This window comes from Colletes latitarsis, chromosome 6, assembly GCF_051014445.1.
Source record: "Colletes latitarsis isolate SP2378_abdomen chromosome 6, iyColLati1, whole genome shotgun sequence".
Lineage (NCBI taxonomy): Eukaryota > Metazoa > Arthropoda > Insecta > Hymenoptera > Colletidae > Colletes > Colletes latitarsis.
Window position 1 is genome coordinate 12,548,552 of NC_135139.1, and position 20,592 is coordinate 12,569,143.

The following is a 20,592-nucleotide window of genomic DNA, read 5'->3' on the forward strand; positions in this document are numbered from 1 at the left end:
AATGGATAATAAACGTTCTCAGGTAAATGACGCTAATTAATGCATTTGCTAATGCAAGCGTTCCTGGTAAGATGAACCGTGGAATCGCTTAGCTTTGCGTAACAATTAATTCGACGATCCTTGCTCGACTGCCTCGCGAAATAATCGGGTATTACATGATCGTTACGCCGCGCGGAACTTCCTTGCCCGATGAATACAGCCGACGCAGACGGGGTCGTTGATCCTCGTGGATGAGGATTCACGTTTTCTACTCTCGTTGCCGGCTGGTCGATTTATTATTTCGCTGTAAATACGTTGTGACAGACCGTGCAAGAAGAAATCCTGCCCGTGGAAAGCGCGTTTTTATATCGATGATCCACCGAAGAAATGCAAATAACTCGTCTGGCTTTCTACGCCGATGACACTGCTATTTTTACCACCTCCTGGAGTTTAGATCTCTCGGAATATGCATTTCAGAATTTTCATTTCTCGACTTTCTTGTGATTCAATTTTCTATTTACTTTTGCAAGAAAATTGGTGTAACGAGAGAATAGCATACATTGATCGTAAGATATAAATTAATAGTTTTTGAATCGACGAATAATTTTATTGTAACGATCTGTTACACTGAAACTACAGTATTTATAATTATAAATATTGTAGAAAGGGAGCTGTGTACATACGTGGAATGTATCTTCGATCGTTTCAAACAGTAATTCAGAGTTGACAATTATTATTCAGACTGTTCGATCAATGTTGTAAACTTGAAGTCACAATGACACGATAAATAAACGAAATCAAACATAACAAACTATCCATCTTTGTAACTTCAAACTTACATTATAGCGAGTTAATTCATAACTGCAGCTAAAAGTAATGTCAAGTGTGATGATCTATGGTCTTCTGCCTTACGAAAAGAATTGTAATCATTTGAAGTCGTCATCATTGTTGAATCGAGTCTCGCTCTGCACGTGCACTATTGTTCGAATTTTTTATATCAAATGATTTCTCAAACATCGTAACTTGATTATAAATTCATATTTTGGCGCCAAAATTATATCGAAACTATGTCGAATCCAAGTTCTTAAAATATAAAAATTTATGCATGCGTTGTTTGTAAAATGTATTCGCTAAAATTCAACCTCCTGACTAGTTTAATTAAAGCGTATAAAAAAAAGAAAGCGTGTTCCTCTTCGGGCTTCGTTGACGCTCCAACTTAAGCAAACTTTACGCAACAGAAGCTAATTAAACCGATAACTATCCTTTCCTGCGCCTCATCGCCAGCTAATTGTTACTAATAATGTCGAACATGGAAAATGTTGTAAGAGGTTATCGTTCAAGTTTGGGCCTCGTTAAACGCGCCTCGTCAGCCATCGGAGCATTAAGCTGGCGCAAAATGGAGGCAAATTCGTAGCCTTGTTTGCATGCATTCTCTGCAGAAGAAATTTTACTTCAACCAGAACAATTCAAAATAATTAATAATTAAATACTAAAGAGTACACTTGTCGATATCATAAATAAACGACTAAATATTAGTTTCAAACAAGCTATTGTTAAGAGAGAAAAGATCAAAAACGATATCCAAATGGTTAAAGTATCACTACCAAGCCATTATAGCTTAATTTCACTTTTTACGCAGAATCCTGAGTTTGCACATGTAAATAACATAAAAATAAGATTTATTTAACAATGGAACATAGAGAGAAAGAATATGGAACAGCCATATTCTTTTTATTCGAACGTTGAAGAATAATAATTGAATTTTAAGCGTAACGTTAAAGTTTCTCTTCATCGATCGCGAAATTCCTTGGAATTTCAAAAGGCAGCGTCGATATGTAATCAAACGGTAATAAAAATTACGGCCGAATCAGGGCGAATCTCGATACGATCGAAATTCTATGCGCATTGTTCCATTGCGAATGGTTATTTCGAGACGACGGAACGCAAACGCTTACCGTCGCGCTGTATCGTTCTGACCATAACTTCAAAGCGACGCGATTGCAGTTAATTTGGAACGATAAATTTCGGCGTAGTCAAGATTATATGGTCATACGGTTTTTCTTCTTTCTTTCTCTCTTTTCGTTTTTTATTACACGGAAGCGATCAACACACATATTTTCCGTCCACTCGAGACCAGTAACAAAACTTCTCGCGTGCCGAGTCGTTGTCGTTGCTTTAATTCAAACGTCTCCACGGCGAGTCGCGCCAAGGCATCGTGTTCCTTGACAATTGTCATCGATCAAAAGCGAAATACAAGCGTGTGCATGTATATTAATTTCTGTGGTTTCGCGGACACGTCAAAAAAGTAACGTATCGAACGATACACGGCAGAACGTCCATTACACAAGCGTCGATTTAACATTGATCTTGGAAAATTATAACGTCGGAGAAAACGTATTATCGGAAAGGACGAAATTCGTTTGACACGATCCTAAGGTGTACGAGTTTGTGAAAAAATTATTAGGTTGGCCGATAATGTCGAATATTTTAAGTGATGGATGTTTTTTGAAACAAAGTCAAAAGGCACTTGTGCCCCTAACAAATTAAATTTACTACTTCAATAGTTTTATTTTGGTAAATGTTTACATAAGGAGCTTCTTCGTCATCATTTCAATATTTATTCATCATCAGCTTCTAGTGCATAAGCATTAATTGTAATAGATTTGTAACAACAATAACTTCAAAATTAAGTGTAAACTACGCTTATTTTTTACGTCAGAATATTAAGAAATATACCTTCTAAAATTTATATCAAAATCATTGACATCGATGAAGAAGCCCGAAATGTAAACATTTGATATAACTTTATTCAGTAATCAGTCATATGAAACTATGTTTTAGTTTTACTACATTTTTATCTTAATAATCCATGACAAAAAATCTGAGAAATTGAAACTTCAATGCAAAGTTTCCTGATTTTCTATCTTTTAATTTTTAATGCCACACAAATTTGTACAATTCTGAATATACTCCACTCGTTTCTAACAAAACTTGTTTGAAACACTTTTTAGTCTATTTTTCACAGTTAAAAATTTAAAACGAAAAATAATTTTGCAAGATAAATTGAAACGCCGTCATATAAAGTGAAAATAGTGCGGGAACACTCACACACACGTGAATTTAAATTTAGATTAAAGTCATGGTTTAATTTGTCCATGAAATTGTATCTAGATTAAAACTGTAATTTTGTTTTGCGCGTGAATTTTTATTTAGATTGAAATTTTTATTTGGTTTTATAACTGATAGAAACAGTTTTTTAAACTTCATTTTTATATCCATCGATTTTAACTATAACTGTAATTTCTTCAACATGAAGTGTTTGGGAATATACAATTTTTTACAGCTACTTTTTACCTATACATTTATATAAATTATTATAGATTAATTTTTTTTACTGAAAAAGACCTTAACAAGGGTCAAAAACTTCTGAATAAATATTTAAATTTTTAATGGACTACAAACATACTTATATATAACATAAAACGTGCAATTATTATTACTATAGCCCTAGATATAAGAATAAAATATTTTTTTCTAATTAAATTATTCGTCTACGTTTATAACAGTGCTTAATTTTAATATGAGCGTTTCTTAGCTTCCTATGTATATTGTATTTCACGTTTAATTCCATTTTCCTCGCAATAGCTTAACACAGAAACCACTGTAATATTCCAAGTCTATTTACAACATTGACCAACAATGGCCACATTAATAGACATAATTTACATTATTGATCACCTGAGAATCCTCATTAGAAGGGAACAATAGTGTTCCAATATCGATGGCGTCGAAACTTTGGTTTGACATCATGGATATTGTAATTATTAGATGCTTGTTTGATGATGCATTAACAAGTACAATTTGTTATAGTATTTTAGAAAATATTTTTCTAGAAGTTTTATTTTATCCTTAATAAAAGAACAATAATTTGATCCACATCTAAATAGCAAATTTAATAACAGATGATTAGGACATGATGCGTCTTTTGCGTGGCCTCCTATTTTGCCTAATATTACGTCTCTAGATCCTTTCTTTGGAGATTTATGAAAGATAAGATTATGATCAATTTTCCAAGAACGGTGAGAATCGTAAGGAAAAATATTCGAGATAATTTATGTAATATTCACGTGGCCTTCGATAAACAATTTCACCATGTATTTTATCTGTCAAATAAGAAATTATGTGGCGCATTATAATTCTATTCTCTTGTTTATTGAATAGAATTTATGTAATATTTACATGGCCACCAATAAACAATTTAATCCTCTATTAGATGAATTTCGTTTCATCCTTCGAACAAGGAATTATTTCTTATCGATTAGTAAATGTCCCCGAAAGAAGATACGAAAATAGAAATTGTTTGCATTGGGCTTTTATTGGATGCATTATGCTATAGAGTATAACAAATTGTAACAGTAATCTATTTCATAGTTACCCGAAACGGAACTAGCTTTTAACAACGATGAAGTACGCTTGATTTGGTATCTAAAATAAAGTCCGCTAGAAAATTGTCGGACACGAGGCTTTATCGGGCTAAGAAACAAGGAAATTCCGTAGGATTTTTCCTCCTTAAGTGGAACAGTTGGACTTTTATCGATCTGATTCAAATCCGTCCGCGGAGACCGCTGTTCGCGCGCGCAACATTTCCACGATTGAATCATCAACCACAGGCCCTGCCAGAGAAGGGGCCAGCTGGGCCTTTCGATCCGACCCTCGCATTTATAGAATTTTCATATCTACATATCAAAACTAGATAAGAAATTTTCTCTCATAATCAGTACGTTATTTGTAAACGCTAACAGTTACAATGCAAAAAACAATATTCCTCCATTTTGTTTTGTATCTGTTAGTTGAACTAACCGATTAAGCTTATCTACAAGATTCTGTTTTAGATACGACGCTATTAACGCGTCGACTGCCACGCAAGTTTTCCATATCTACGAGTGTCCTCGAAATTTGTTCTAATTATAGCGTGAAAAATAGAAATATTTAATGTTTCAATGGCGTCAAACTTATTTAAAGCTTTACAAGTAGTAATTTGTTCCAAGTATTTTAAGAATCGTAAGTTTGAAAATTCAACCAGCAACCACTGTCGCCGGTCATCTTTCTAATCATTTTTCACAACAATCCATTTATTTTCTTTTTAATTTGGGACGTATCGATTCATTTAGTCATCACAATGACACGTTTTATTTTTGTAAACTTTATACTGTAAACAGAAGCGACGCCTATCTTTGCTCAATTATTTTGTTATAGCCTTTAATTATGTTAGAATTTTCCTAAAAAAGATTGAAAGATAAAAAATAATTTAATTTATTCTCCGTTCGATAAGACCAACAAATATTAAGATCACATCGTCGTGTTTTGCATACACAAATCTTCACAATTATTTATTTTCGTTTAACCAATTCGGACAAATTTAAATTACCTATATAACCTTAGGTGTGACTTTTCAAACGATTAAATGCAATAATATTTTTTACAATTACAATTTTTTTCTAAATATACCAGATCTATTGAATAACTTCGACCAGCGGATCCTTGACAACATGAAATAATATGTTTCGCAATTAGTATCGAAAATATTGTTTAGTACATAAAAAATCATTTTTTTTAAATATACCAGATCTACTGAATGTACTGAACTTTGACTAGTGAATCCTCGACAAAGTGCAATAATACTTTTTGCAATTAGGGTTGAAAATATTGTTCGTTACACAAACAATAATTTTCTTTTAAATATACCAGAGCTTCTAAAGAGTAAGCGACCTTTACGAATGTTTAAAACGTCCTGGGTTCAGGAGATCTACGCGCCGTGATCTGGATCCATCGATCACCTTCCTCGCGAGCGTTCCCGGACGTCTGCCGACGCATGAACGAGTTTAACCTCGATGAATCGCGAAGTGAAACAGTCGCGACCATTCGTACGTACCTGTGATACGTTCGCGGGCAATCAGCGCGGGGCGCTGCGTCAAGGTAGCCGTTATAATAATCGCGCAGGCAGATGTTATCCAGCCCAGACCGAAAAAAAAGGCCTGACCCATGAAATTTCAAGTACGACCTCGTGCTCGCCAGTCACGAGAGCCGAGCCGCCGCGAATTCCATCGATGCGTCAAAAAATTTCAAAACCCACCCAGTCCTAGCCACCCGCGAACACAACAAACGATTAACATCACGGAATCTAACGCAATCCTAAATACAGATACAAAGAGACGAAAATAGTTTCGCGACGTACTGGAAGAATCAAAGCCAGCGGAACGGTAGGGGGTGAAGACGACGCGTTCGTGAATCGTAAGATTATATTTTCTACACTTTTCGAACGTTATCTTACCGGTGTCGGATATACAACAAGACATATTACAGTTCGGTGATACATCACAGAGAAACATCGGTGGTCGCTATTTTCATGAACACCTTCAACCAGATCGAACCCAGTCGCAAACACACAGAGCAAAAGAATAATGTTAAACACCACAAATCTAACGTTCTGAATCATCGAAGCGGATTCGAAGCGTTGATACAAGAGAACAAAAATAGTTTCGTGGAGTGCTCGTTGGAAGAAGTACAGCCAGCGAAAGCAGTGGGGGATGAAGACAGCGTTAATTGTTTGGAGTGTCTCCGGTCGAGATCGTATTTTCTACACTTTTTTTAACGTTTATCACCTGGACGATGTTGCGTCAAGGTAATCGGTGTCTTCCGAGCGAGTATACTTTGCACTTCGTGAACGGAGAAACGAGATTCCACGTTGGTTAATTCCAAACTCGACGGCCAAGCGCCCGTAAGCCAAAGTTTAGGAAAACGTAGTCGATGGCTTACCTGGCTACCAGGTGGACAGCGAGGCCGAGTCGCCGGGCAGGGTGCATTTACGAGGGTGCAAGCCTCAAGGAAGGGTCGGTAGTCGGCATCGACGTCGGTCGGCCGCGGCGTCGGTCCGCGTCTTCGCGTGAGCACGAACGCGTCCTTACTGCCTCGGGGTTGGCCGACTCGGCTGCACGTCGTGAAAGCGAGGGTACGAGGTTGGTCACTTGGGAGGCGCTCGCGCGATGTCCAGGCGTCCAAGGAAACGACGCTGATAAACCAGCAATTTCTTCGCCGGAGGATCTACGGCGCTCATTTCCAGCGTAAAGGAGAGGGTGGCATTTTGTGGACATCGCGGTTTGGAGTGGAACTCCATTTACAGTCGAGGACAAAAGTGAATGGATAGTGGAAATTAATTAAAATATTAGATTGTCCATATGTTCGTGCAGAATTTTGGTCTATAGCTTGAAGCAATATTTTAAACATGTAATGGAATTTTATGAAAAACAGTAAACCTCCCCTCGTTCGACAACTCCCTCCTCTTTTTTTGGCAGAGCCATTATATCATCGCTACAAAACTTCTTTGAGTTTTTATTAAGATACAGTTCAATGCTTTTCATTAAAGCCTGGAGATTGTTGTATTTTATTTCTTATAAGGTTCGGTTTTATTCTATGCTAATGAAAATATTCATTCAATCAGGCTCAAGCACGATCAAGAAATCAATTGTTTCATGATGTTAGAATGTTTAAAATTTTAGAAATTTCCTGAACTGACAAATTTTATTTGTTTTCTAGAATTTGTCAGCTTGGAGGATTTTGGAAATTTTAAATAACATCAATAATTCATAGAAATTTGAAACAAATAGTTATAATGTCAAACCTCGAACTACGGGATGCACAAATTTTCTTATTATTTTTATTAACATATAATGAAACCAAACCTTTCCTAAAGCACTTAATAACTGGAGATAAGAAATGGAGCGTATAAATTTGAAAATGACGTTTTAAGGAATAGCTTTGAACTACATTTTAATCAAAAATCAAAGGAACTTTATAGCGACGATATAATGGCTTTTCCAAAGGAAGGGGCGGGAGTTGTCTAATGAAAAGGGATTTACGGTTTTCCATTAAATTCCATGACACCTTTGAAATATTGCTTCAAGTTGTAGTGCAAAACTCGATACGAACATATGGGACGACCTTAATACTTGAAAATATGTCTTGTTAGCCGCAAGAAAACTATAACTATAAATAAAGCGACCAAAACCAAGTTTTGTCGAAAAAATAAAGACATTTCTCGTACGATTTCATTACGAGTAAGATTTTGGTCATATCACTCGGGATCTAAGCATGATCAGGTAGTGGGAACGTGCAGGATCGTCTCGTGTTTAGCTATTAACCCTTTAACACCCACACCCGTGACACACACAGACACATCGAAACGCCCAATTTAGGAGTTTCTTCGCTTACAGTCATTGATATCTACACATCGAAACATTAATACCTTATATTAGTCATATACGTTGCCTTCTTAACAATATCCCTTGTATATGAACTAAATAAACAATGATAACATTGTATTTCCAATCATTCAATAACATTAATATTCGCGTTTTTTCCAAAAAATGAGTGTATCTCCTTATTCTTGCAAGAAACATAATTTTCGCCTTCATCTACTGATCCTAATGTTTCTTCCAAAAATCTTACGATAAAAAAAACAATTTAAATTCTTAGGATGTTCCCTGCACCTCCACGTCCATTTGCATTTCAAAATCTACTACTACAAATTCAAAAATTACAAAATCGAATATTTTGCTTATTTTATATAAGTAAACAATAACCTTACGAACTATATTTAGTCTGCTATTAAATTTACTATCATTATTTGCTTACTACCTATCTACTTACATATATATTTACGTATTACATTTTATTGTCATATGTGAAACAGTTTAAAATAAATTAAAATGAAATAAATAAATAAATTTATATATTACACTTTATTAGTCCCTACATTACAGAAATTACAGAAGTATTAAGTCATGTTATTGCATGCAGTTCGCACAAACTGTTACTGCATAATTTCTCAGTAAGTGTTCGAAGTGGCCTCCATTAGAAGACACACGCGCGTTGAAATACCGTATCGTGGACTTTCACATGTATTCGAATACTTCCGGTTAATTTCTAAGGGAATTGCATGCATTGCATCGATTGTTTGCGTTGCACGAGAAAAAGGAAAGTAAAGTTGTTGATACAACTACTTGGCAAATGTCCCACCAGATTTAATATTTACTTCAAAATTGCTTCGCGTAATTCTATATAGAATTCTACGTAGAATGCATCTCTAAATTCGCTGGCAAAATTTTCGAAACATCCTGTACACGACAGCAATTTTTGAATACTTTCTCTATTAAAGTGTAGGAGACATGTGATAGATAATGTGTATTCGAATCTAATTAGTGTACTTCAATAAAATTAGTAAAAAAATTTCCCAAATAAACATTTCGTCTTGAATAGGCCCCTTCATTTGAGGGTTGCGTGTCACCGAAATGCAAATTTTCTTCTCTATACCATAGAATTATGTTAATCTCGATAATTTGCATTATTAAAGGCACAAAAAAATTCTAAACAACGTACATTGTACGAGTTGCAATAGTAACGTACTCGTTGTACGAAATTTCTAATACCAAGGTTGAAAGTGCGACTCGAGTAAGGAAAAAGCAAGAAAGTTGAAAGAAAGAGAGTTTCGAACGTAGTAAAATAACACTATTCCTGATTTTCGTCTATAATATCGATCGTCGAGTATACTACGGTTAGTCGTCCACCCACGCACTCAATTGTATGTATACTACAAAATGTGTTACAACAATTATAGACAACCGAGAACCGTTTGAATGCGCGTTATACTACGCAAGCGTTGCATGTATAGCGTAAACTCGCAGGCGAGGCCATTCATTCATTCATTTGGTCGAACCAGGTCTACTGGATCCAAATTATTGGAACATTAGCTTGATTTAAGCGAGCTGGGCTCGGCCTGATCGTGTGGGATCAATTTCGTGCATGTATGCTTCCGATAGCACGGCAGCAACCGTGCGTCAGATTTTTTTTGTGGTATCCGTGCAGTTTATACTGAAATCTGATGATAAATTATGCAACGAACAAAACGAAAAAATTCTATAAAAATAATCAAAAATATTCTTAAAGGTAATACTACCACCTTTACTCGAAAACAAATAAAAATACGCGCACTATAGATTCACGATAATAGTAACAAAGATTATACGTATGTACTCGCTATCCTGTACATAAAAATTGATAAAATTTCAGTAAATTAAATTTCAAAATAGTTTTTCAATACAAGAATAATAGACAGAAATACAGAAAAGCCCATGAAAGAAATACTGGAATAATGGAAAATATAACTATGTAATGCACAAAATTGATTGTACAAAAATACAAAAAATCAGACTATTTGGATGTAAATAATAACATGAGCAGGTATTGCCTGATGTGATTGCGAATGGTACGAAAACGAACTATACCAGAAATCAATTCAAATATTATTTTTAATAACCATTTATCTATAGACATGACCAAATTGAGATTAGAAGCCCCTCTGACCAGGAAAATAGAGCATGTCAGAAGATATTACTGACATATACATTCTAATATACTTTTGTATTTTTACTAAAATCTTTAATTTTAACAAAAATGGTCCCCAGCACATCTTGCAAATAACATTCAGAAAATATAGTACAGACTCGAAATAATTATTTTATTTTGATAATATTCAAATAAGAGAAACAGGAAATAATTATACCTGTGTAAAACCATGTAAAAAAAAAACGTTTAAAAATGAAAGAATGAAAAGGAAACACACCTATAGTGTATCTACAGTATATTGAAGAAAAGATAAATTTGAAATATTCGTACAGGACACGCATGACTTTCGTGACATTTTCTGTTAAGTAATTAGTGCACGTTTTTGCAAACGTGTTTAAGAAAATCGTGTAAAAATAAATAAAAACACGTTGAAACAAAGACGCGTACAAGAATACCGTGTAAATTATTATACTGTATATTGTATGATAAATAAAGTGTTTACATACGTGCGATGCATGGTACATGGTGTTGTCTGTGAGGTTTGTATGTAGCGTTTCTGAATGTTGGGTGTGTGTTTCGGTCGTGCAGTATGTATGTTGCGTGTGTGTGGTGTGTGGCAGGGGTGACTAACTTCTCCACAGAGAGCCAAAGGAGTCCCCACTACCAGTCAACCGTCTCTCCCACTATCAGAAAGCCCGTCAGATTTCGTACTACCTAGTTAGGTTCTCAACGAGCCTTCGTCCCAGCTCTGCATAGTAGGTACAAAGGGGGAAGTTCTTCTGCGCCTGAGCGGAACCGGAAAGTAGGGGAAACAACCATAACTGGCTCGCGAGCTGCCAGTTCGCCAACCCTGCTATGAAACTGAAAAGTTGTACAAGAAATTCATACATTTTACAAATCTATGACAGAAAGTTCTACAAATTTGGAAATTTACACACTTTATAAGTCTATAATAAATATGAAAAGTAAAAGGAATTCTACTTCCAAATAGTTTATCAGAATAAAAATGAATCCTTCTTCCTTGAAAACTACCAACTTTATTCTCAAGCTAAAAGAAAATTTGTTCCAATAACTTCTTGGAATAAATTTTTATTCAGAATCCCTGTTCTTTATTTATAAATGGCACACAGTTAATTTTTTATTTTGAAATGGTCATTGGATTTCAGTTTTATTCATATAAATCTTTAATAGACTCTTATTCTAATAAGCAGAGTCTTTTTGTTGAGAATCCCTGTTCTTTGTTTATAAATGATACGCAGTTTATTTTTTATTTTAGTTAAAGTTATTGGAATACAGTTTTATTCCTATAATCTTTATTACAATATTATTCTAAGCAGAGTCTTTTCCATTAATCATTCTGTTATTATTAAATGCTGGTTTTCGCACAATATGTATAAACATATTTTAAGATCCTATTTACTCATATAAGACTCAGCTTTGTATAAAATCATACGTGGAATAAAACTGCAGCGTCACCTTTTAAACACATTTTATTCGATTGTATATGTACAGTTTACATAATAATCACCGTCGCGTTACATATGGTACACCTGACTTAAATGGGTAACTGTTACACGTGTACTCGTGCCATGCTCGAATCCAAAGCAATCGATCCGTTCTCGATTAATTAACAAGATTAACGCATATTAACGCGAAATCGTTCCCGCGCTTGGGAAATCCAGAGAACTTGGTCGTCTTACGAAGGTCGTATCTTCTTCTTTATCAAAGACTAAGGAATGCAACGAGGTAGTTCGGAAAGTTAGAGATCCCGTTCTTTCTTCCAGTTGTTTTAGGATCGAAGCACGAGTCATTTATGAAACGAATCGAAGCGAAACACGCGGTATGCGAATAAAACCGCAGGGACAGTTATCAATCTTTGATAATCGAATCGATAGAACACTTGGTAAACCTCTACCAACGTCGCGCAAAAATCAAATTTTACAATTTATTCGCTATCGTCGAAATTGAGTAACTTCGATAATTCTTATTAGAGTTTCGAATGTGAAATTTGCTTTGCTATGCCCTTAGTGATTTCCATTTATCGATACTTTTGCAGACTCGGAGGGCGCCATTTTGTCTGAAGCATATTGAAAGTGACGGGAATATATACTTCGCAGATTATTCTAAACGGATATTCGTCACAGTTTTCACAGGTGAATCCAGTATTTTCCAAACTGGGGAACATCTTACAATACCAGAGAGACGAAGAATATGTGGATAACTTAAACATTTATTTCTAACAACCCTCAGTTATCTCGTGGAAGTCTAAAAGATCCTGCTCATTTTTAAAACTCGCGTTTCCCTCGTTATTAAATAACTTTTACACTTCTCACTTATACAGTCTTCTGTATTTTGAAAAATATATCGACTTAAACAAAAAAAAAAAAAAAACTTTCAAATCGATACATTTGTCTTAAAGATACAAGCTGGAGAAAATGACAAGGCCTCAAAGTACCTAACGATGTAACAATGGAAGCTTATCATTTGTAGAAGTATATTTTTCTTGTATCGTTTAAACCTACCACTTATTTTGAGGGCAGAAATTTTCTTTTTTTTTCAGGGTGAAAATTTGAGATCAACATTTTTAAACGAAGAGCGTCGTGTTCCATCGTTGCCCTAAGCGCCAACATACCTAGGCCAGGCCTGAATACACTAACAAACTATTAAATATTTTTATTTTTCGCGCTATAGTCTGAGCAAATGTTAAGGATATCCATAGACATGAAACACTCACTTGAGATTCAATGTATCGAATAATTTCGTATATTCAAAGAGTGGAGAATCAAATCAATAAAAACTTAATTTTGAATTAGTTAAAATAAATATAACAAAAATATTTTAATTATAAATCTCGAGCGCAGAAATTTCTCTTTTTTAAGGAGACCTTCCAAAGTGTTTAGAAATCACTGATATACGTATACCAATACTGAAGAACCTAGTTTGTTTTGTAGAATGAAGTAAGGAATAAACAAGTAACCTTTGGAGCTTGAATTTAGTTTGTTTTAGAAATCTTTACCAATTAAAATGTGTAGATTCATCTGTTGAAGCCATGACAAATATTTTCTTACACCCTGTATACTTATAACTTGCTCATCGATATACCGACGACTCATATACCTCTTTAATTACGAGGATAGTCTGGTCTAGATCTTAGAAAACATCAATTTTCCCTTTACGTTTTCTTAAACTTTTAGATATCCAGAATATATGTTGTCGAATTCGAATTTCCAAAATTCGAAAAATTGACCTCGCACAGGTCGATTAAACTAAGTTACATATTATACACCTTTCGACTGTATCAAACTTCGAAGCAGTTTTTTCTTGAAATAACATTTTTTAAACTGGCGTCCACTATATCTTAAGATGCAATTAACCAATTGACTTGAAACATTGCACACATATATAGTTCAAGTCCGCGTATCGTATGAACTAGGATTAACTTTATACGTTAAAAACTTTTAATTATTATTGCATAATAAAGGCTAAAATTTCTGTCAAAAATTGAACATTTTTCTTTCCAAGGACGGCAATTTTGCAATTTTGATTATTTTTTTTAAATCTTAGTTCACACGATAGCCGCAATCATATTATAATCACAATCTATTTGCTGTTTTTGATTCTGGAGATCAAACAACTTTTTCCTCTGTGTCCAACGCAATAGTACATAACTCGAAAATGTAAAATCATGAATGCTTAAAATAAAACATTTAAGCGCCCGAAATATGCACAAATATGTGTACAAAATTTGAAATCGATAAGTCTAACGATTCTTTTTTTAATTAATACTCAAAGGAAGCCTAAAGCATTCTCCAGGCCAGACTACCTCCTCAATGATTGTTAATTTAAAAAACATCTTACACTTAACGGTGCTATAAAAATCAATTAGGTTCGGATACTGAACAACCTAAAAGTACCACGATCTTTCCGATTTTCATCCGCATCTTGAACGTAAGACAACATTTGCACATGTTTGTATCTCCAGCGATTTGCTATTATTGTTTATATATGCATATGCGTATATAGTATATATTTACATGTATTTGTAATTAATTTCTAACACACGTCCTGGTTCGATTCACCGCGCCATTGTAACATTCGCGTAACGCAGAACTTTCTATCGCACGTATTCGAAATCGGGGAGCAATACTTATTTGCATTTCTTGCAGCATGCATCGAAATGCAATATTTTAGAGTTTGAAGTATCTTGATAAAACAGGTTACAAGCATAGACTGCAAGATCAGCAATGTTATTTAACGCAGCGCTGTCGAACGTAAGCTTCGGAATTTAGAGATCTTCCCCTAATCGTTTCCGTTAACATAGGACTGGAACATTAATGACGTTACGTTATGGTTCACACCCCATACAAATGTAATATGACATATAAAGAGGGATAGAACCGTATAAACAGCACTGGTTTATCTCTATCGCCCCGACAATTCACTACACGCTCAAAAAATCGCTGTTCAAGTATAATCTTGACCGATTAATAAGCGCTCTTGCCTTCAAATAAAATTATCGAAAAAATTACAAAAAATAAATAGACTTATACTAATTGTTTATAATACAGTATTTTCCAATTTTCAAGTGACAATTTTTTATAATTCTCGACTGACAAGATCGATTTATTCCTCCAGTAAAAATTTTTATATTTATATCTTTAAGTATTACTAATGAATTAGCGAGGTTTTCCCCCTAAAAATAAATTCAAACGCGACTTCGTACAGACTATTTTTAATTAAATACGATTGAAAATTTTTCAGAAATAATTCGAATAACGTATAATTAAAGATAAATTCGAACGAGGTTGCGTTTGAACTCATTTTCGTCGTAAGGATCACGCCAATCTGTTGGCAACACTTTCATAAAGATATACGCGACGCATCGCTTTAAAGTTTTACACGAGGCTGTGATTTTGTCACTCGAAAGCAGGAATTACCATGATTTATTAAAATATAGTTTTGAATTTTTACTTTTTATGCAAACAAAAGTTAGTAATTCTCACCTTTCTCTATCAGTTTAGACCGACTAATTAAAAATCAGGCAAAGATCCATTTCCAACGGACTTTACCTAATTACATACATGTAGCACATTCCTATTTCTTCTTTTTTTATTTTTACAGAAATCACATGTATTCTTCGAGAAAAAAAACACATATAGGGAGACGTGCAAAAGAAAACGGACGATAATTATACTATGATACACTGATTTAAGCGGATAATTAAATAAGTACTAAACGTATTAACTTGCAACAATTGCTTTCAACTTTGGTACCATGATTATTCTTTAACACAGATAATGATCTTTTCGCGAAAAAAATTTTTGTTATAGATTTTCCCCATAAATATTCTGCTTGCGCGTATGCAACGAAGTTCCTTAAAACGTTGCTTCACAGATACACCTTAATAATTAGCTCAACTATTAATATTGTCACCGCTATATTCTGTCATATCGTTTCGAGCACTCAAGGAAAATACAATATATTATTCGTTCTATCACTACGTATGCGACACGATCGTCAAATAAAATTTTTGAATTTTACACGTTAACGCTGTCGATACAATTATCAATGTTTCTCGTATCAAATGAGTTCGAAGGATCTTGTTTTGCAATGCAAACATTTTGCGGCGTGACCCTAATCATTGGAAGTAGCACGCGCTAATATATCGCATCCAGAACATAGCTGCTGACATCTGACAACGAATCTTAAATATTGTCACGTTTCAATACAAACGAACGTAATTCGTTCTATAATATTTAATCGCAGTAACAAGAATAAAAGTTTCGTCGTCTAATTTAATCGGGCTATTTTTCGACATAGAATGGCTCTATAAAATACTATATAGAGTCAACGAAATTAAAATAAAATGACAATATCTCTCATATCGATTGTAAAGTGGCTCCATACCGTTTATACATTGAAAGAATTTAATAAATATTTAAAGAATTTCAAGATTCTGTTCATCCGATTACACATATTAGCTGTAAGAGAATCGTCCACTGTAACTGCTAAATAATTATATATATCTCAGCAACATTTTACGACTGCCACACAACCGAATCTCATTCATCAGGTAATAAAGCTGCAATGCTAACATTAACTATACAAATTAAATAAATATAATTCTATGTCTGCAGTGGTGTATAGAATGTTTTCTCCTAAGCTACTGATCTTGGTACAGCCTTAGTTTCATATAGTTACAAAAAATAACGCTCTGTTATCTTTAAAGGAACTCCCTGCTGTGATAGTACTAATAATTTTCTGAAATATTTGCTGAAATACTTTACATTTTTGATCCCGCCTTCTCGAGGCTCCTTTGAAGTCTTTTATGATCTTTTCTATACTTTTCAATTGTTAAATCTGCACTATCTGTACGTGGTAAGTTTAACGTGGCATGGTCTAAACTTGCGGCTAGTTTTAGGTAAGTTTCTTCCATTTCTTTAGTGATTTTAACTTCATAATTAAAATCTGCGTTATCCATTTTGTTGGAAGCTTTGGACACGTCCTTCTCCTCCTCGTTTGAAATGTCGAAAGATATTAAATCTTTTTCTTTGTCTGGCTCAACATTATTTACATTTGCTGAAAAATTATTTACATCATTATTTAAATTTTCCTCGTCGAGATCGTGAACGTTTACTACTAAATTTTCGCACTTTTTCTCTTGAGTATTTTCATGTAACCTCGCAGCGTCTTCGAACGGTTTGGACTTTGTTTGCGACTCGTTTGAATACAATAACGATCTCTTGTTCGTTATGTTTTCGTTAGGCTTCAATTTCGTGTAACCTGACACAGAATTGTCCATGTGTACAGATGACTGAACCCATTCAGCTACTCTTTGTAATTGATTATTGTCATGTAGCAAAATCGGAGAGCTTTCCTCGCTACTGGTTGAAATTGATCTTTCTGATCCGGATCGAGATAATTCTTTCGACTGTATTAAACCAGTACTTTGTTTGTTACTTCCACTAGTGTATAATACAGTTTTATAATGTCCAGCATTATCTAGAAGAATATTTTTTGATCCCGGTGTGACTCTCACAAGACAATTTCTTGGACCAGTTATTCGATTTTGGTTACTGGGTTTTGAATTAACGACGTTGTGCAAATTCGTTCCGCTAAGAGACTGAACAACGTCGCTAGAGCTGCTAGAGGGATCGGAAGTTGAAATTACTATACTATCGCTACTAAAACTTGGACTAGTGGCAACTTCCATTTGTCTAGGATCATTTTGGTTTGAATTGTTATCTATGTTTTTCACTTCTATTAAAGTTAACTGTGCTGGCAGATGGATTTCCTCCGTTGACTTATCATTCTTCCAAACTCTGTCGTTAATAATATCAATTTCTATATCGCTATAGACTTTGTTTATATTTTTACTGTCCTTATTAGTTTGTGATTTTAATTTCGTCCATTCATTTTTCCACAATCTATCATTAATGATGTCAATGGGACTTTGCTCTTTTCCATCGAAATAACTGTTGGAATTTTCAGGAACTATATGACTATGGCTAGAGGATTTCTTTTCTAAGTTTTTCCAATGACTTGAATTGAATGTACTATCGATTTGTGATTCGCATTTTTTATACGGTTTCACCTGTTTTCCCTTGTCAGAATTCATTTTGTTATTAGTACACATATTACTTATCTTTTGAGGCATTATCTGTTTCGTCGCGTTTGCGCTCTGATTTTGAAACACGCTTTGAATTTGCAAATCACTACGACGCAACGAGTTCTTTTTATTTAAACTAGCCTTTGTATTGGGATTTACACGACCATCTTCCTTTACACTTTCTACAACATTACCATTTCTACTTACAAACTTATCTTTTGTGCATAAATTATGACTGCTAGTAGTCTTTGTACAATTGCTCTGATATTGCATTTTATTATTACTAACATTTTCATTTACCTCGTGATAAGTTATGTGTAACATAGAGTGTTGACTTTCCTTATTTTGGCAAGTTGTGTCGGTATTTTTCATGTTATCTGAATATTTCTCTACATTTTGCGCATATTTCAAAGCACAATCGTTACAAGAAAAGACGTCTTGCACGTTTGTTTGAGTTTCAGCATCAACCATCAAAATGCTCCTATGACAAGTACATGTATCACAATGCTTTGAAAATATTCGTTCTTTTTCTCGGTCTTCTAACACTTTGGCCATTATTGCGGCAGAGACAACGTCTACCGGTGGCTTAGAATCATCGCTATCATCGTCGCTAAGTTTGTCAAGTGCAGGCTTAGTTACATTATACACCATAGCTGTTGGTGGAAACGTTGAAATTGGTACTGTAATACTTTTGACATCGGGAGGAGCATCATTCGTACGTTTTTTTTGTGCAACATATGTTCTAACTTTAGCCTGTACTTCAGTAGGTAACTGGAAAAAAATAAATACTGTAAGAATAATTCATGTAATACAACAAGATCAAATATAGCAAGTCCTGAAGTTATACTGATTTCTAGGTATGCATAACTCGAGAACTTACTGTCAATATAACCTACTTACAGAATCATATTTTTGACCAACAAAATTGGAAGGTTTACAGTGAAGAAGTTGTATCGCCAAATTCACATCATTTCTGTAATTTTCCTGAAATAAAATATATCGTTTTTTAATAGGTTTTCGAAATGAGCTTTATCCATGATTTAGTCGGGGAAAATAATTTTTTATATTTTAAACATACATTGTCTTGCGTTAAACGATGTATAGTGTAATTCGCATCAGCCAATCTGTGAGATAAAGTTGCAATATCCTTGGTAAATGCACTTTTCTCTGTTTCGCATTTATCTACGATCCTCAATAATTTATCCTCCAGATTTTGATTTACTTTCTGAATACGTTTGTGAGCATCGTGTAATCTTGAATATTTTTCCTGCCATATTAAAAGTTCTTCCTTCATCGAAGCCAATTCTCCGTTTGGAAACTTATCAGCCTCATTTAGGAATTGTGTCTCCATTGTAGCAATATGATTATCCCTTTCCATTAGATGTTGGCGCAAATTTTCTATTTCTACATGTAAATGCATGTCATTATGCTGTTGATTATTACGAGTGCAGTTTGCACATTTACACCCACATTCCTAAAACAAAAGTAATACTAACTGTCACATATGGTAGAAAATGCAATGTCAGCCTATTGTAAAAGATTAAAGATCAATTATTAGTTGCAATATGTTTACTTTCTTATATCTGACGTCTTTTATTTTGTTATTTCATTGATTAAACAAACCATTTATGATCTTTATTACTCAGTTTCTTATATTTTAATTTTTTATTCAAACATACTCCTTACTACCGTATTATACTCGTTTAATTGCAACGTACATACCTTACATTTTTCAGCCATCGTGTACTGCAGAAATTATATTAAAAACAGTGCAAAAATATTGACGAATAGCGAGACTTCGAAATTGGAGCCTCATAACCCTATCGTTCGCTTCGTATAGAAATATGGACAGTTTGTGCACATTTCAGCGCAATTTATCTTTTCATAGCATCGTCGGTGACGAAAAAAATGTACGCGATAACGCCTTGAATAAAAATTTCGAAATATGTGCGATAAAGACCTATGAAACGACAGATTGAAAATTTCCCTGTCGTTTGCCACACATCTATATAGGTAACTCGTCTAAGCCACTCGGTCGTAGAGATGCCAGATTCAGCACCCGGTGCACTACTCACACATGCCACATCACGCATACGTGAGCCCGTGGAGTTTCGGAAAGTCAACAAAGGCAAACTGACACATGCTCTCTCTCGAGTTTCGTGGAATAGTTCACTATTTTCAACAATAGATGGCGCTTATTTTTCGACCTCAAACCCCCTGGTGCTAAAACGCCCAAGTTTGTCGTGGACTTGTTCATTATTATCAACAATAGATGGCGCTTATTTTCGACCTCAAACCCCCTGGTGCTAAAACGCCCAAGTTTGTCGTGGAATAGTTTGTTATTTTCAACGATAGATGGTGCTTATTTCTCGACCTCGAACCCCCTGATGCTAAAACGCCCAAGTTTGTCGTAGAATAGTTCGTTATCTTCAACGCTAGATGAATTTCTCGACAAGCTTGAGCTTTTTAGCAACAGAAGGGCTAAGGTATGGTAGACTTTGTACCAAATTAAATAGCAACGTTAATTAAACTTTAAACATTAAACATTTTATTAACAACAAATGTATATAAGCTTGTACATTGGGAGCTTGTGACAGACTGAC

General features: G+C 34.5%; 2 protein-coding genes across 4 annotated transcripts in view; both read right to left on the reverse strand.

Annotated features, from left to right (window-relative positions):
• Stum (mechanosensory transduction mediator stumble) overlaps window positions 1–10,948 on the reverse strand; it is a 46,334-nt gene extending 35,386 nt beyond the window's left edge. The window contains exon 1 of one of the 2 annotated variants that reach the window (XM_076766256.1): window positions 10,887–10,948. The gene's annotated coding sequence lies outside the window, so the exon portion shown is untranslated. Of the gene's footprint in view, window positions 1–6,795; window positions 6,835–10,886 lie in introns of those variants that run through there. The other variant, XM_076766255.1, reaches the window with a different exon arrangement.
• A 906-nt stretch (window positions 10,949–11,854) lies between these two features.
• LOC143342763 (uncharacterized) lies at window positions 11,855–20,022 on the reverse strand. 2 transcript variants are annotated; one of them, XM_076766979.1, is made up of 5 exons: window positions 19,712–20,022; window positions 19,068–19,463; window positions 18,890–18,973; window positions 17,034–18,760; window positions 16,832–16,959 (listed from the first exon to the last, which is right to left on the reverse strand). In XM_076766979.1, the coding sequence occupies exons 1-5, from the start codon at window positions 19,727–19,729 to the stop codon at window positions 16,947–16,949; spliced, it is 2,238 nt and encodes a 745-aa protein (XP_076623094.1). In that variant the 5' UTR covers window positions 19,730–20,022; the 3' UTR covers window positions 16,832–16,946. The 2 variants fall into 2 exon arrangements, with proteins under 2 accessions (XP_076623093.1, XP_076623094.1); XM_076766978.1 differs by having other exon boundaries at window positions 11,855–18,760.
• Window positions 20,023–20,592: the final 570 nt, after the last annotated feature.